We start from the raw sequence: 18,305 nt of genomic DNA, 5'->3' as shown, positions 1-18,305 counted from the left end.
GCTGCCGGGCTACAGGGCAGGAAACCGAGTCCCACGTTTCCCGGTCATCCGGGACCAGCGGCTCATCCCTCCTGCATCAGCCCCGTGAAATTTCGAAGAAGCACCTCGTATCCCGGAAAAGGCAACATGTATCCGCCTCAACCTGCGCCAACCTTCGAAGTTACCACCGCCGAGGACAGAGATTTGCTACAGCTGCCGCCGTTTCAGCAGGTTAGAATCTTTATCTTTTCCTTTGGCTTCTATTCCTTTACTTCGAATTACTCCGAATTATCCGATTTGGGATTAACCCGTAACACTCGACCTAAGAATACGCCGATCCAACGTCTCTGTCGGGATCGTCGAGCGTCTTAAGTTAAGGAGCGCGATCTTGTCGATTCCAGAGCGAATGGAGTTTTTATTCCGTTATCGATCGTTCACCACCTACGAGAAAGGTTACCGTAGCGGTATATGGTTCGCTCGAAAAAGTATATACCGGTAGCTTTGGCTTCCGCAGTTTCGTTGGTGCACGCATTCGATGCCAGGTTATGCAACCGCTTCGAGACATGCATTTAAATTTAGACGGTACAACGGCTGTTTGAACGGTTCGCTCTCTGTGAACGGTGCGACATGGTTGTTCTTAAACGGAACGTTTCGTTCCTCGAAATTCGAGAAACGTTCCGAAACGTGGTTCGATCTACTTCGAAACCGACCTAAACCTCGTCTAAACCTATTCCGATTCTCGACTCTCGTCGATTTCGCCTATCAACGATCGAGAATTCGTTCTTTCTTCAGTTGTTCGATTCGTTTCGTCGTTCGTGCTGGCCCAACGTAGCCCAACGATGAAACGGCGAAATGTACGAAGGTGTGAGAGGTTAGAATGGCGCGTGATGCGCGAAAGCGCTCGTAAAATATCGGCTAACAACCAAACGCATCGTTGACGTAACTTTGAAATCGAATTTACGGTATTTAAAAAGAAACGGAGAGTAGAACTTTTCCGATGTACTTATTTTGTTATTGATGTCTGACCTAATTCCTTTCCTGCGTGGCAGCTCGAACAGCTCAAACAGTGTCTAGCAGAAGTTTAAGCTCAGCTATTTTAGCCACTTGTCAAAAATAGACCTGCATACTATCCGGGAGAAATGGCGGATTCTGTTATGCGAGCTATTACCCTTCGCGCATCTTCTTCGACGGTTATATTTAAATTATATGCATTACGATACTTATAAATTCTGTACTCGCGTTTTCTACATCACGTACGAACGAACGAAATGGAAATAAAGAAGCGAGAAGAACGGGTCATAGCCGAACGAAAAGCTGAAATATCGTAACGTAAGGATAGCGTGTAAGATTAATTTCGTTCGTCGTTAGGTCCGTCGTTTGGTATAGGAAGGTTCTCCTAATCTGTACCAGGCATCGTAATCCAATTACAACTTATACGAAACCTAGTTAAAATCGAGGTTCGCGGTGTTGTTTCAAGTAGGTCGGAAAACGCTTTGGAATTGGTTCCTTTCTTCAAGAATATGTATAATTATCTGTATATTTGCATTCGTCACGATCGATTCGTTCATTCTTCGTGTTGGCGTATTTCGCGACATTGTTCTCGATAAGTACGCGTGACGTGCATTTGTTGTACGTAACGCCGTACGTTCGTGCTGTCTGTTTTACGGCTCTGAATATCGACCGTATTCTACGTGGAAACTTCTGCTCGATCAGTTTTTAGCGATCGATCGTATCGGTATGCTGATATTTACCGAAAGGTAATAACGTCGTATTTTCATCAAAATATCATCCCTCGGCGTTTGCCGCGTTTATCAATTGGGCGCGTTCGAACCAACTATACCTACGCACGATGAAACGGATAGAAGACGAAATCGATGCTGAAACAAATGTCGTTCGTTAAAGGGCAAAACTAGATGCACACGCGATAATCCGATCGTTGGATATAGGAACGTACGTGGGACGTTCGGACGTCCACTTTCCTCCACTATGATCATCTCTCTTCTATCGTGACCAGCTAAGTAATTCGCTTTGTAATTCGTGAAACTAGATTACGAATTTTCCAATGACGAAATGTACCGCCAATAGTTCCACCACTATGCATACTATAGAATATAGAATATAGCATCATAGAATTTCTATTCTTCCATAATATCTTATCACAGATGTAACTTTTACTCGATAAAAGTCTGACTAACGCGTTAATATTCGTAAATGTAATTATCGTAATCCAGTAGCGCGTGTAGGTTACCGTAATTGAAACATATATTTCGTCATTAATTTTACCAGTTCTTATATAATACCTGTTCGCTAATTAAAATAACCCTAGCATAGGCTTCGTTTCGTTCTCGGATCGTTGATATTTTTTCTTCCCGAGTTCCAGATACACCACGTTTCCTCGTTCTTTCCTTGTCGCGTTAAACGCTCTAACGATGTCTCGTAATATTCAACGAGTCGAATTATTCCGTATACGATAGAATTTTAAGGCGAATTTAAGTGGAAGTTTAGAAGGTGATTGGAATAGCGCCGCTACCGTACTCCGTATCTACCCGTAAAATAGACGATAAGAAAAAAGCTGGCTGTGGGTAGTCGATCGAAAGGAGGTTGTACGCTAAGCTGGCAATGTGGCAATATACGGCGATACGCGAACGAAGCGATTCGTCGAACGCAACGGAGTGAAAAAATACTCGGGCTCGAAGTCCGATAACTCGTCGGTCGTCATTCACCTTGGAAGCGAATCGGGGCACGTGCTCGTAGACCGGCTGGCCAGCCAGAGCCAGAGCAGCAAACCAATCGAAGACGAGCACCGATTACGCCTTGCGTCTCTCTATTTACGCGTGCGCCCGATTTACGCGTGCGTTTTCCCCTAAATTCTCCGCGGCTCTTTTGCTTAATACCAGGCAGCGGATCTTGCGTTCGAGGGTCACGGGAAAACTAGGCCAAGTTCCGACCACGAGTTTGGCCAACGAGCCGATCGAAGCCAGCGTCGATTCGAAAAACGCTAAACGCGCGACAAGATAAAGTTTTTTATTGACTTTACCTTGACGCAGTGCCGTTACACAGCGGCGTCCGTGTACGTATATCGTTATATATATATATATATCGTTACGAAACACGTGTACTACTCTGACGAAACGAAAATGCAAGCAACGCCGGCCCTATCTACTTGATAATTCTTCCATAAGTACTTCCATGCTATCACGATTGTTTCGCAACCGTGTTATGCGCCAACGAAACCAAGAAATCGTGTATCAGCGTCTATTCGTGTTTTGGTATTTAACCGGTATCACGACGTAGTACGCGTATCAAAATGTAGGCGGAGACGCGTAACATCTGGTACGCCAAGTGCACGCCGATAGAACAGAACAGGCGGGAAACTCGATAAAAGACGATTTCGGTTAATCGGTCGTCGGGCTTGGGTTAGTTGGGAATACGCAATCCCGTGGAATCGTCTGGTTTATAAAAATCCCGTCTATGGAATCGTACGCAGAAATGTCGATAGCTTCGATACACGCCACGTTCTAGCTAAAAGCGTTAATCGCGTCGCGTGGTGGCCGAGAGTTTTCGCCAATTCGTCCTTGAAACAAACGCTAAACCAAGAACGTTACGGGTCGCCATATCGAAAGGCGCGATACCGATAGCCAGCGCAACGGGATGTAATCATCGCGAGTTAAGTTGGCATCCGCGAACCAAGACGCAACGACGATCTTTTTCGACTAATTCCGGTGACGCGGTAATATATCCGGACGTTAACCCAATTTAAGATCCCTCCTATTTGAATTCGGGACTGCGCCGGTGCGGAGTGACCCGACCCGGTATGAGGTTTATAGGTCAGTCCGGTTTCGCGCGATATAGATTTTTCGCGAGCCAGAGCTCGACGGTGTCCCGCCCGTTGCGACCTCCTCGGAATCCACGCGTGCACCATCGACCGACTCTCTTTGTCCACTCGCCGAATCCGAATCCACAGCCAAGTCCGCTTCTTTCTTTCTTTCTGCTCGCGAGCGCGCACTTAGAGGACCGATACGATGAAAAATTATGAAGCTCGTATCGATCGGTTGCGTTACACAAGCTCGCAGCTTATGTAATAAAATACGGCAAACTGCAAGGCGCGCGACCCTGCGGCGCTGCCAGAGGGTGTGCGCGAAACTACCCGCTATCGAACGCAACGGCCGACGTTACGCCGTTACTCCTCCGTCGTTACCATCGAAAACACGGAACGTAGCTTTTTCGAATCGAAGCTTTCGCCTGTAAACCGTGTCCTTGACTGTCGACCGATCCGTAGAAACGACAACGTTATTTCGCTCGCCAAACTGACTAACGCGTCTCGTCAGCCAGCGTTCTACGTTCGTTGTTATCAAAAATTCACGGTGTTTTCGAGATAGAGAATAAATGTATATCTTAATTACGAAAATAATGGAACGATACTCTTAAGAATAGAAACGATCGAAGATCGAATCCAAATTAGGAGTTTCTCTTCGTGCTATCTCTTTGCGACAAATACGTTTACGAAGATAAGCTCCGTATTTCGAAACGTTAATATTAATCGCGTATCTAGATATTGCGCAGAAAGTTAGCGAGTTCTCGGTTACCGAGAAGCTCGTATAAAGGTATCGGAATCGAACGATGGAGAGAAAGCGTGGTTAACCTTGCACACTTTATCGGCTAAAAACGCCATGTTCATATATATATTTATATATATATCTCGTCGATAAATGGTAATTTTGCAATTAAGCAGAAACTGGACGAGGGTGTAGATTGCCGAGGACGAGCAGACGCGCACTGAACAGAGCGAACATCGACGGCAGCGCTCTACCTTTTCCGCCCTTCTGTCGCCATCAATTTACCCTCACCATCGACTGCTTCCACCCCGTCCTTTCCCTCTTCTCTTCTCATCGCTTCTTCTTTTCTCTTCTTTACCTACCTCCACTTTTTGAATCCCCCCCCCCCTTTTTCTCTCTTTCTCTCTTGGAAGGCTGTGGTGTTCCTTGGCGTGTCTCGCTTCGTCTTACCGTGCCCTGCCGTGCCATGCCATGCGGTGGCGTAGCGCGCTCTGCCGCACCTCTGCTCAGCCCGTTTCCACCGACGGTGACCTAGTTCGCGACAGGCCGCTGGAATCGTTTCTTCCGCACATGCCTCGGGATCCAGGTTACACCGAGCTCGTGCCTCGCCGCCTCGCTCGCTCGCTCTGGTCTATTCGAATACGAAATTTCGATCGACAGCGTGGATTTTCAGCCAAAATTTGATCAATAGCATCGATCGCTCCAGTTCTAGCGACATCGGTTAATATTTTACGCGGAACCTTCGATTCTCAAACTTTTCCTTCGGGATTTTACTTAAAAGCGTCGACGGCCAAATTCTGCGTAGTAGCAAGGATCCAGTTTCCTTCGCTTAACGATACAGTCTCCGAATTTCAACGTCGTTTCTGTCGATATCGGCGATGTAGCAGATGTTTGGACGCTCTGTATCGCGTTCTCATTCGTTGCGAGGATTCTCTCTCGATTCAACACGGTCTGCGTTTCGTCTCCGACGTAACAAAGCGATAATTGTTTCTTACATGGGTGCACGCGGTCTAATGGATATCCCGAGGAAGACAGAAGCGAGGAAGGGGATACGCGCTTTCGCGCGTCGTCCAGGTGGAATATAGTCGCGTCGCGCGCGTTCGAGAAAAAGAAGAGCGCGTTTTAGAGGATAGGAGGCGTCGGGGCGCGGCGAATTACGCGCGTCTGGTTCGTCGAGCGAAAGAAAAAGAGATTGCACGAGTACAAAACACGCGTAGAACAACGGTCGCGAGAACGGTCGCGTCTAGACCGGCGGGATGCACGGAAATGGCGGAGTCGAAGATGTATACGCGTTTGAATACGTGCACGCGCGTATACACTCGCTAACAATCCCTTTCACGCTTCTCTCCCTTTATAAAACCCACCCCCTTGCGTGATCTTTCTCTCTTCTCCCGAACGCTCCGAAATTCTCCACGCAAGAGCGTCGTCGTCGTCCTTGCCGTGCTTCTACGACGACTCTTTGTTCGTTGGCTCGCAGCATCCTTGTCTCGGAGGGAACGACGAGGCCAACTTGTACACCTTAGCAGCGATTTATATTTAAGTTACGCAGGAGATGATATCGTTCGGTCGTATTTATGGTAACGAGTAATTAAATTCGATAGGAAGGAGCTAGCGCGGCATAAGACGAAGGACGTGGCAGCATTTTGCGGGTCGTAATCATTGGAAGTAGGCCAACGTTGTCGCGAGTACACACCCTGCGATCGTATAGCGCAGAATCCTAGTTCGAATCTGCTCCGTCTGCGACAAACTGCTGCGCGGCCGTGGCGCATTCTCTTTGTTCTCCGGTTCAATCGTTAGAGCGAACTTTAAACACGAACAGATTAGAAAAATTAACGTTCCACGCTAGTCGCGAAACGATATTTGCTTTCGCTCTTCAATCGAAACGAATCGACTAACACTCCGTGTCGTTCCCTTTTTCGTTTCTTTCACGACACGCGCTCTCTCTCCCTCTCTCTCTTTCTCTCTCTCCCATTATATCGTATCTACGTTCTATTAACGTGCTAGAACTAGAACAATTCTCATAAAAATTTCATAGATTCACAGTGACGCGTTCTTACCGTAATTAGCAGCATCTACGTATTCTTAATAATCGTTATCTTTTCGGAAAATATGAAATCAGGTGTTCTATATTTCTCAAGATTTGCGTCTAGGCGATAAACTGACCGCGATATCGCTCGTTAAACAACATCTCTGTACTGGTCTCGCGAAACGTACGGAAGAAAACAAAAACATAACCTAAAAACACTAACCGATCGAAGCTAAAGTAGAGGGTAAAAAGGGAAGAAAAGGAATGTATAGGTAAATGGATAAGCAAAGTTAAGAGGAGAAGCAGAGGGGTAACAAGTGGAATAGGGGTGGTACAGTGACGGAGCCTGCACGGAGGTTGCTGTCGACGCCCTGCCGTCGCTTCCTGGTTTCCCTATATTGATTTTCCAGCGTGCCTTGCGTTAGACGGAAACGGAGCGACACGGCCAGAGGGAGAGGAAAGGTTGCTCTGCGCTTGTGCTTGCACACGGATGTGTGCGCGTGCACGGAAATCGGCTAGCAGGGTGCTCGTGCGCTCGTTCGTGATTCGCGCGTTTGGGGATGTGTGGGTGAGTGTGTGCGCGCGCACCTCAGTCACGTTTGCAGCAATGTGTGGGCGGCCTTAAAACCAAAGAAGGGGAACTAGGTTGGAACACGGCAGTGTTAGAGAGTCGGTGTTCACGTAGGAGGGTGGAGAAAATACACCTCGGAGTTCCAGGTAATACGAAGAAAACGCGAATGCGAAAAAAGTGGGGCTACCTTTGCACCTTTCGCCCTGCACCAACGAACAACGATAGAGAGATGTACGTGCTATATGCACACCGCACGGTGTTCGGAAATGCGTGGACACTCGCCTATTTCTCTCAAGATGTACTTTAATTAGCAAAGCACGAAGAATTTGACTTTTACGATCACCGTGTCTACGTTTAAGAGGATACTACGAACCGATTAAATCGATTACTCAAAGTCGGTAAAGTCGGTTCTTTAAGCTTGTAAAATCGTTTCGTCACTCGACAAACACTTTGTCTTCGGATTCTTGGCATAACGTAACGGTGGATCGAGAGAATTAATTCGTACGCGCTGGGTTGTAACTGGTTGTATTTGCCAGGACGAGTAAACAAAATCGGGTGAATTTACGTCGCAGCCCGATGTTTGATATTATTCGCGTGTTTTTTAGCTCGATTCTCCTTCTGCCTCGTCCATCGCTTCGCACTCCTCTCTCTTTCGCATATTTTAGGTTCCTTCTTTCCGTTCTTGAATACTTTCGCTAGCCGCGTATTACTCGCGATCGACCGATCGATCGATCGAACGAACGTTAAATACCGACGTTCGGAATAGACGTTACCTTTGACTTTATAGCGATGGATGTGCGATGCGCGATTGGTTAAAGTTTCGACAAAACGAATTCCCTATTTCGCGGAGCGGTTCGTGGAAACGAAATAAACAGCGCATTCTGCTATGAAACGAGTTCAGTAGTAAAGGACGACGCGTGGTCGGACGCTTCACGATCGATTCGCTTGCGAATGATTCTAGGACGCGTGTAATCGTTGCTTTTCCTCCGTTAATCGTTACGTCATTTTCTCAGGCGCGTCGTGCATTCACGGTCAACCAATATTCGCAATAATAAATCTCCTTCTAGACGTTTCCTCCTTTTCCGATAAATACGACTTGAACGTCGAAGCCTGTTTATTCGAATGCCGATCTTTGCCGTGACCAGCGGCCCTTTTTGACCGAAGCCTTAGGAAGGAAATCGCAGGAAGCCGGACGATACAAAACTGACGTACTCTAAATGACAAGCGGAATCTCCGAAACAAAGAATTTCCATTCTATCTAAAAGTAGGGACCTTGGACTACGGCAAGCTAAATCGTCCGTTTGCGCGTAACCTTCTCCGAGGAAACTAGACTCGAATCCATAACTTTGCTTCTTTTCTCATCTCCCTCGTCCTTCCTTTTCTTCTCGTCTTTGGTTACTCTATTCATCGGAGAGCGCGACATCGCTGCCGGGTAAGTTTTCCATCGAGGTACTCGTTCGTCCTCAAAAGCCCTTTCTCCACGAGAGAGGCTCGTTTCGATGAAACGCGATAACGAGAGACGGTGAAAAATTAAAATTCGTTCGCCGTAGAAATTGCGAGTCGAGCGAACGCCTCGCAGGTCGAGTTCGCGAACGATCGGTTTCCCGTAGTTGGCGAAACGTTCGAAACGATTCGTCGGCCCGATTTCCGCCCGATTTCCCGCCCGATGCAAGCTAAATAACGAACAAATTTCACTGTTTTTGCAGGATCGTATGACGACAAATGGAAATTCACCGTTGGACAGTATGAGAACGTTGGAGCATTACTTGAGCGACATCATGCGAGGTACAGCGGATACCTCTGAACACGTGAAAGGTAAGTCGATTTTCCAATGCTCGTAATAAAACGTAGATTCGATGTTTGCGAACTTCGCCGAATAGAAGACGCGATAATCCGCGAATACAAAGAGGTTGAAAAGTTTGTCACAAGAATCTAACGAGAGGTTTTGTCTACGCGTACACGTACCAGATACGATCGTCTCGATGTTTCTTCGTAATTTGATCAAACTCCGTCTCAAAATCGACTACGCAAATTGACCAAATTTAGTGTTCGATGGATACAAAGAAAATGTAACGGAAACGGAAGAAGGAAAAAAAGTGGAGGAAATACGGGAAGATTTGGACGACGGTGCGTAACGAAACAAGTTGTCGAACGTGCATAATGCGGTAAGATGGTCGATAGGCAAAGATGGTAGATCGGCGCGCGGAATGAGACAACTAGCTTTCCGAGCAACGAGAGACCAACGAAACAGCCGCCGAACCGACCACTTAACGCAGACCAACCCTTCTCGGCACCCTCCACTCGACGCGACTCTACACACTTTACTCGCTCTATCCCGTACACTCTGTGCGATTCGACGCGACTGTATCTACACGTCCAGCTCGAGCTTCGCGAGCCAACATAGAGACCGAGCCGAAAGAAGTAGGAAGGAGACCGGCAAAAGCTTTGCGTCTCGCGATGCTCTGCCTCTCGCTTCCCTTCTCGTTCGCGATCGCGCTTTCTTTCTCGCGCCTACTCACCCTGTCTGCGAGCTCCGACACAACCCTCAGACAAGCGGTCTCGCGCCTACAGTCAAGGGCAAGGGTGGTATCGCGAGGCCTCTTCTTCCTTAGTGGTGCGTCTACACACCGAAACCGTACGACGCCACCGACATCGACCACCGGAAGGACCAAACGCCCGATGTCGTCGCCAACACCCGCGACGACACCGCGTTCGACATCCCACAGCCACGAAATTTGTTCGTACGTTTTAAAATCGACTACTCTGGTCGTTCTAGCATGGAAACGCGCGCGACAAGAGGATCCTTGCCGAGAAGCTTCGTAGGATTTAGCAGCTTCTGGAGAAAGTGACTCTCTTCGTTGACTCGTGTCGCCTCGGTTCTTCCAGGTCGATAAATTTGCCTTGCGACGATGCAGCGATTATTTATTCACCGCGAATTACGTCCTCCTTGCTCGATAATTTCGCAGCTAATAATATCGGCGAGTCGACGAGTCGCGAGTTACAGGTTATAGACTCGTGGAAACGACTCGTCGAGTTTTGCGAATGACGCGAGAAGCTTCGTGAAAGACGAAACGATACACGGCGTACGAACGTAGTAGCAGCAAGAACAGGCGTAGAGAAATATTTTGGCCAACCTACTTTGTTCCGATCGCGTAATTATCGGCTCCCTCGGAGACCATCGGAGACGTCCTGCCTTTCCTTTTTAACTCGCCGCAAACCCTTATATAGCCGTAATTAAAATCTCTTCACGATCGAAATACCATCGGAAATAACGATCGGCCGGGGACAAGCTCGCGGTAACGAAGAATAGATCGCGACGATAATTTCCGATAGAAATTTACGCTTCGATAGAGGGCGGAGAGAAAGAGGATGGCTGGAAGAATAGAGGAGTTATAAGGAGTAACCCTTTCGCAAAACGGCGTCTAGTCGAAGATACTCTTCGGTGAAAAACGAATAATAGGGTTGAGAGCTAGGATGGGATAGCAAATCGCCAGAGTGCGAACCCGTCTTTATTCTAGAACAAAAACCTCTCTCGAGGCATTGTAAGGCTCCGTTGAGTGGGCGTGCTTACTACGACGCCATCTTTAAAAGTGTCAGCATGGCACTTTAAACCACACCAGTAGGTCAAGTCTCGGAAAATCCGAGTGCAACCTCGAGACGGCAACGATAGCCGGCTGTATACGCGTAGCCATCTTTCGGACCAAACGAAACGCTCTTCGCGTCGTCCTTTGTTCTAACCGCGACGTGCGTGTTCCTCTTGCATCTAGCAAGATGACGAGGAAACGCGGAAGAATCACGGCTTAAACTCAAATATACGCGTATCAGCGGTGGCAAATTATTCGAGCTCAAACTCGCGTGGTTCGGCTTTGCAGACTTCGTTACGAAAGCACGAAAGGAACGATCAAACGCGCGTTAGAAGCTACATCGAGAGAACGATCACGCTACTCGGACTCTAACGATCGCGTGTTCCGCGTCGATAAGATCCTTTCGAAAATAAGCGGATCGATTTTGCGTTATCGCTGCGTTTTTATACCGCATCGCGTCGCACCGTGGTTAAACACGAACAATGCTTAAGAATAATTTCCTTCCGCTCGGTATTTTTGCGGACCAAGATTTCTATCGATTACGGATGAAAACTATAACCCGTTTAAATCGGTTCGGCATCTTACGATGAAAACAATGTCCCGCGTGAGCGAACGTGTCCGATTGATAGGATCGCGTGCGCGCACTCGTCCAGATTATCCAACGGCGAGTAGCTAGCGGTTAACCAGCGGCCAACTTTCCGTCCTTGAACGACACGGGCTTTACGATTGCATTCTCTGACCTATATATCGCGCATACGTGTACCGTGTAATCGGTTAGTAACGCCGACGGGATTCATAGAGGGTGGTTTTACGCCGCGCTCCAGCCATCTAGGGTTTCATTGGATCGTGGCTTTCTACCCCTCGTTCCCTTTCTATCTTCCGCGCACCCCATCTCGCTGCTGCGAACAAACGCTACGCGTGTAATTGAAAAGGTGAATGGATAAAAAGGACACCGCGTAAATACGTAAATACTCGTGCGCTTCTACTCGAGATTCGATCTGCGAAGAAAACGAGAATTAATCTCGCGATGCAACGTTTCGTTCGTTTTTTTTCTTTTCTTTCTTTCTTTCTGCGTGTTTCTTTTTTTACTCTTTCCCTTTCATCCCCTTCTTTGTCAAAGACGATGCGTAATTTAGTAGCGAGATTTTGCACACGAGGTGAACCAGTGGTGCGACGATATCGTCGAGACTTTACATATAGCACGCTGTGAGATTTGGCAGCTTCGTATTTTTAAATAGCAAGTTGACCCGGGATGCAAATTTAACGACTCGAGACTCTAAATTATCTCGGAGTTACTAAACTGTTTCGTTCATGGATCCGTGTCACGAAGGATACGATCCTACCAAATCGCGAGATCGCGTCACGAGTGTGAAACAACCCTTACGTAAAAAGCAGGCGGAATCGACGAAGAAACGAGGAGAATCGCAGAGCTTTTTCTTTACAGCTACTACGCTACGCGTTACAGCGTCGACACGAACGACGTTCTCGTATCGATCCTGCTGAATCGACTCGACTGTCTTTCCGCGATTCTCGACCTTAATCCGTCCAGAAAAACGAAAACCAATTTCTCGTCTCAGCTAGGTGATAGAATCGAGCTGCGTTCGTGGCGAAGAATCAGCGACGATCCTTTTGTTGCGTCGCATCGGCCACGAAGCTTTCGTCCGTTATGAAATGGCGCCGTGTAGACGCGATATTGGCCGAGAATATGCGACGATGTCTCGAGGATGCGGCCGCAGCTATCGATCCAAGTCCATGTAAAAAAAAAAGTTGCCAGGTGACCACGGCGAAGGTGAAACCCGCTCGTTCTAAATATTCCATTCGATCAAAGTTGTCCGATCGTTGGCGAGAATCGTTCGCACCTCGAGCAACGCTGGCAATTATGGTCTTGCCCGTTATCGGAGAAGTATCGCTGCCACGTGTTTATCAAAGTACCAAAAGTAGCAAACAATTTCCGAAATAGTATTCTCTCGTACGTCGCGGAGTACGATAAAGCGGTCGGGTGTGAATTAGAGATAATAATCTGAAAAATGAAGCTGACGTCCGATAAGACGGTAACGGTGCAAACAATAAGCGTATAAAGCGATAAGGTCCGACTGAAAATAGTATTCGGGTCGTGTGGAAGGAAAAATTATTTTACCAACGAACAAACCCGACGATCCTTTCTCCCTTTTCCGTCTGATACGGTTCCTACTATTCCTATAAGTTCCTGTCTCTCGGTATTCTCGTCGATAGTTTTGTATATTTAACTCGGAAAACGTGGCAAGTCCGAATACTATACCGCTGCACACGGTGTACTGTACACCCCTATATATATGCGGAGGGGCTCTAGAAGTTAAAACGAAGAAACGAAGGAGAATGTAATATATTACGAATAAGTTTCCGTTGTAAGAGAACCATACACGCTCGTCGATAAATAACGTATTCACACGGAGTCATAAATCCCGTGAATGACTCGTGGAATTCTCGACTCATCTATACTTACCAATTTGTCAAGCAGTTTGCGTTGAATCCGTGGCGTTAATACCGACCGAGTATACGCTTGACGTGTTCTTTGAACGACGCGCAAGCTGGAAAAGACGCGTACCGCCATCTCTAGGCGGCTCGTAAAAGGAATCGTAAGCGGCTCGGCATAGCGCAAGCGTACGCTGCGTTTCAAAATTTATTTACAAAGCGAATCTTCGATAATACCGAAACGGTGCGACGATTTAATCGAAATTACGATGTTTTCGATGTTGTCGATCCGTCAACGTTGGACGAGTTTATTAATCGAGCGTATAGACGTACGCGACTCGCGTCGTGTTTGATCTTCGATCCTCGATCTTTCGATCTCGGGTCATCGATCAACGCGGCGCTGCGTCGGATCGATCGTGTGTACCGCGTAGCGATCACGATCCGTGGACTAAGCAAAAAAAGGTTTCTTTAGAAACGTTATACTCGGAGCTGACAGTGCAAAATGGCACAAGGGCTTATTTAAATTCGATCGGAATTGGCTGGTTGCCTATTGACCAACTGCCACCATCAGCCGCATTGCAGTGACCTGCAATGTTGCTCTTCGTACGTCGTATTCGCGCGACGCAAAGGGACTTTCGGCCGTCGTTACGCGCGTGTACGCTAGCGCACGAAAACGTTCGAACGTTCGCCGTAGAAAATTAGAATTCGTCGAAATATTTGATCGTTAGTCGCGTTTCGTTACAAAACTAGTAAAATTTCCAAATTTTTCGTATTACAAACGCGCGATGTCTCTACGTTTCTACAATTGTGTGAATACTTTCGCGAGCCTCTGTACTCTCGATTACTCTTTCGATGTTTTCGTGCACGTTGCGTACTACGTACAAGCTTTTTTACCTTCTTATTTATAAAAGGACGCATTCTTTGGGTCTTTCGAGCGTGCTGCGTGTTACGTGGTGCGGCTTTATTTTATTTCCTTATTTATAAAAGATCGCATTCTTTGCATCGTTCGAGTAACTCTGTCCGCTTTGAAAGTCGATCTTTAGCTTCCACCGATTCGATCGTTCCTTTCTTGACCATGGTCAAATTATAAATAAACACGCCAGCATCCAGCAGCAGTGGCAGTAATAGTAAGAACGGTAGCGGTAGCGAGCAACCCTTTGTATCTTCGGTTCCGTGCCATTAGCGACGTATATTTAAGCCGCTGTACATACTGTCGACGAAACAAAGCTCCGCAAATATCCTGAGGGACAAAAGGCTTACGTCAAAGAATAAAAAGGGTAAAAGGGTGCAAGAACGAGAGTGGATGAAAGCGGTTGGCGGGCGAACGAACGAGCGACACGCGCGATCGCTGATGCTACTCGCTCGGGGACACCTAACAGACTCTTTTCTCGTCCTTGCACTTGTAACCTATCGAGCTTGCATTTTCCGTCTTACGTCGCTCTTTAATTCCTACGTAATTACGCGTCTATGGTATTTGACATTTTATTTCCCGATCATCGGCGAGATAAAGCGACGAAAGAAAGAAACGGTACAGCTTGATTCGCTGCTACGTAATATCTACCATCCATCGATAATTCTTATTTATCGAAGCGTGAATCGAAACCATCCTACTGACAGCAATTAAATATTTTTTGTCGTCTCTTGAAAATTATTCTCCGGAACGAACGTCATTATTCTCCGTCTATTTCCTCTCTCTCTCTCTCTCTCTCTCTCTGTAGCGTTCGACCGCTGTCGGTCGAGCGACTCCAACTACCCCCGTGCTCCTTTCTCCATTCATAGACTCGACTGATCTCAAACGCACAGTTTTCGAAACAATTAAGCGAACAAATGCGTTCGTATTTGTAGCAACTCACCGCTCGCAAATACTTTTCCGATGACTAGCGTCTTTCTATATTTATGCAATAAGTCGTACGGAAAAACGTAAGTCGTTCGTCGTAAGATACACGACAAGTCGACAGGGAGAACGATCGTCGGCTGTCAAAGTCAGCGACCAAAGTGACCGCAGTTTCTACGTTTCTGTACGCTTATAATTCCGTATTGCTGTTTGGCGATGGAACTGGTCGCTCGAGCACCGTCCAATTATTTACAAAAGCGAAGAAATCCTTACGCAATCGTTTCGTGTATCGTGTAGGAAGAGTCGTGCGAGAAGTAACGTATAGTAACAGATAGACGCTTAGATGGATGGATGGAGGGGTAACTAGGAGGAAGGGGGAGGGTGAAAAGGATCGACGAGCGAGGATAGAGGGGAACGAAAGAAGCCTTAACGAATAACGAAAGAATGGACATTATATAAATTCAAGGATACCGTGTACGATATCAGATATCATGTTCGTTACGATATTTCATTGAAGGTGTTCGTCTGTGGCGTTAGCTGCGATAAATCGAAAGATATAGAACGTTCAAGCAAAGGAATAGGAAACCACGAGAAACGAATCTCCTGCAAGCTGCTCGAATCGACCCACTGTTTATTAATTTTTTAATTTCGTTACATAAGCGCGCGATCGATGTTCGATTCTTGAGCGACAAACGACCTGCGCGAGATCGTTCGTGGCAACGTGACAGCAGCGATGTTAAATTCTAAGGGAAATTCGACAAACGTACTTTCGACTTATGGTATCGATCACTGTGGTTTGCGGGAGGCTCGAACGACTCTCGGGTAAATTCGTTCGAATCGTAAAGCGACGAAAAAATTAACGAACCAGAGTTAGAGTATCGCGAGCACGCTCGAGCGACCGTACTTCTCCTCTAGCTATTAGTCCACCGGTGCCGGTTTTTCGGCGTTTCGCTTTATCCCATGGAACGTGATAGTTTTTATCCTCGACTCGTCTACGTTCCTCGTAACTTTTTCCTCGGCATCGACAGACTCCGAGCCAACGCGACAATTGGTTAATCGTAAGAAAAAGAGACGGAAAAGGCCTTTGAATTTTTTTAGCCGCCGTCAGGATTGGATAACGGTAACTTTCTATTTGGAACAACAAACGTTTTATCGCGTACAGAAAACCGAGTATCTCTTCGTCACTGCGTGACTCTGCAACACGAACGGCAATTTGTATTTTCTTTAAGGAATAATAGTTGCTTCGATACGCGTACCTTGAGAAAGAGCGATCGAAGCGTACTTGGAGATTAGCGGCAAAATCGCACGATACGATTAACGCTGTTTGTCGCCTCGATCGTCGACCGAACATTGTTCCTTACGTAAGACGGCCAAAAATAAAACAGCTAGTTCTCGAAAGAGAGAGGCAAAGCACACCCGGTTGGTAATCAGTTCGATACATTTCAAATTCCGTTCAAATAGATCGTACGTCGATTTCTTGATTAAAGACCAAGGCGATAGCTTATTACAAATATATATCTATATATTAAATACGCGTATATTTATATTTAAATATTTATCACGAGCATATACTTATACAGGGTGGTTGGTAAATGGTGGTACATGCGGTAGGGGGGTGATTTTTTTTTTTTTTTTAATTTTTCCATCGAGACAACGATCTACAGTGAGATCCGTTATAACGAGACGCGATAAAGTGCAGGCGTACCGAGCGAAAATTCAATGTCGATTTTCTCGAAAACAAAGCCTCGAACGAAAAATTGTTATTCTATATTTTCGACTTCTTTTTTTGCGTAGAATCACCCCCTTTCCGCTTGTACCGCCAGGTACCAACCACCCTGTATATAAATTATAGTTTTATAAGCACATCGATTTCTTCGAATTTCTCCAAGTTGTAAGATTACGTTACCTTACGATCGATCGTTCGCTTTTGGATCTCTTCAGCATATACGCGTAATCGATGGAAAGAAGAAGGTCGGCTAATTACGCGGGAATTGACTGAACGCACAGAGTCGTACGATCGAGTCGAGAGGTCGAGTCGAAGTGGAAAGGAGAAGCGGAAGAGACGACGAACCAGTGAAACAGAGCAAGCAATGATCCATCATCGCGTGTATCGCCGCAGCTGTTTTGGCAGTCAGCTGGTCCGGCCGATTCGTGTTCGCATCTTGTACTACGGACTACTTTCGTGTCAGCCATCCTTCGCGCCGAATCTACGATAAGGCTGCGTGCATACCAAATTTTCCCAGTCGTCCTCGCGACGATCCATCGTCTCTCCGTTCGGACGGATATTAAAGATTCATTCTCTTTTTTTTTTTTAATCGAAAATTGTCGAGATCGATGAACGAGGAAGGAGAAGACTACGGCGACATCGCGTTAAAAGTTGCCTCGTATCGGTAAAAGCCGCGAGAACTTGTCCACTCTACTTTCAGGCTAAACTTCTGTATCTCTAATTACCGTTCTATCGATCCTTTCCATAGAATTTACAACGTGCTTTGCAGCGATAGTCGCGTTTTCTCGATATCCTTTCGCCGCTTCCGAGTAACCCGGGCCCTTCCGCGCGGTAATTTAGCGAGCAATAACGTTAGCGAATCGATAAGCGAGACACTGCAGATCGCAGATTTCTCTTTTATAATTTCACGATTTTACGCGAAACAGGGTAATACGGGACCCGTATAATACGTATCTGCCGCGTTATGGGAGGTCCCGCTTGGTATCCACGGGCTTGCCACCTGTCACAATAAACAAATACATAAATTAGGATCAAGAATATGACACGCGAGCCTTCTTTTTCTTCGATATCGCGTGTTGGTCGAAACACCGAAAGGCAGGCTTAATGGTAGGGAGATACGATGTGTCGAAATGCAAATGGGACCAGTTTTCCACAACTCGGCGGGATCTTGGATACCCATTATGCATGCAGCCTAAAATGCTCAGGCGGGATTGCGTGCACGTCAATGTCGAAGTCGGTGCTGGAATCGAAGCTTCCACGTTAACCGGAGCACGAGCCCCCATCAGCCAGATATGCAACGAGCAAGCTAGTAGCGTAATGGCCGAAAGGCCGAAAGGCCGAACGATGAGCACACGTCCACGTCTAAATTTAGATGCGCTCGTGCTGCTTACTTCCGCTTATTTTAGCTTAGGGGCCAACCGTTTCGGCCAAGGAACGTTCCATCCGTTGCTTTTCTCCTCGCCATTTCCTCTCAACGTCGATATCTCTCGACGATCGATATTTCCTACGTTCGAGATACAAAGTTGCGAACAGGAAGATCGCCAACGAATTACACGTTCGGCTTGCGGTAGCTTCTCG

At 46.8% G+C, this 18,305-nt stretch overlaps 1 protein-coding gene across 1 annotated transcript in view; it reads left to right on the top strand.

Annotated features, from left to right (window-relative positions):
* The window catches only part of LOC100742758 (cytoplasmic polyadenylation element-binding protein 2), a gene marked incomplete at its 3' end in the record, with an annotated part of 53,089 nt that overhangs the window by 3,001 nt on the left and 31,783 nt on the right, over positions 1-18,305 (top strand). The window contains exons 4-5 of the mRNA XM_003490870.2: positions 1-210; positions 8,839-8,947. The exon at positions 1-210 is cut by the window's left edge and continues 13 nt beyond it. Of these exons, the coding sequence (XP_003490918.2) occupies positions 1-210; positions 8,839-8,947 (319 nt within the window). The remainder of the gene's footprint in view (positions 211-8,838; positions 8,948-18,305) is intronic.

This window comes from Bombus impatiens, unplaced genomic scaffold, assembly GCF_000188095.3.
Source record: "Bombus impatiens unplaced genomic scaffold, BIMP_2.2 scf_0481, whole genome shotgun sequence".
Lineage (NCBI taxonomy): Eukaryota > Metazoa > Arthropoda > Insecta > Hymenoptera > Apidae > Bombus > Bombus impatiens.
The sequence above is the reverse complement of the archived record's forward strand: the minus strand, read 5'-3'. Positions and strand labels throughout refer to the sequence as shown.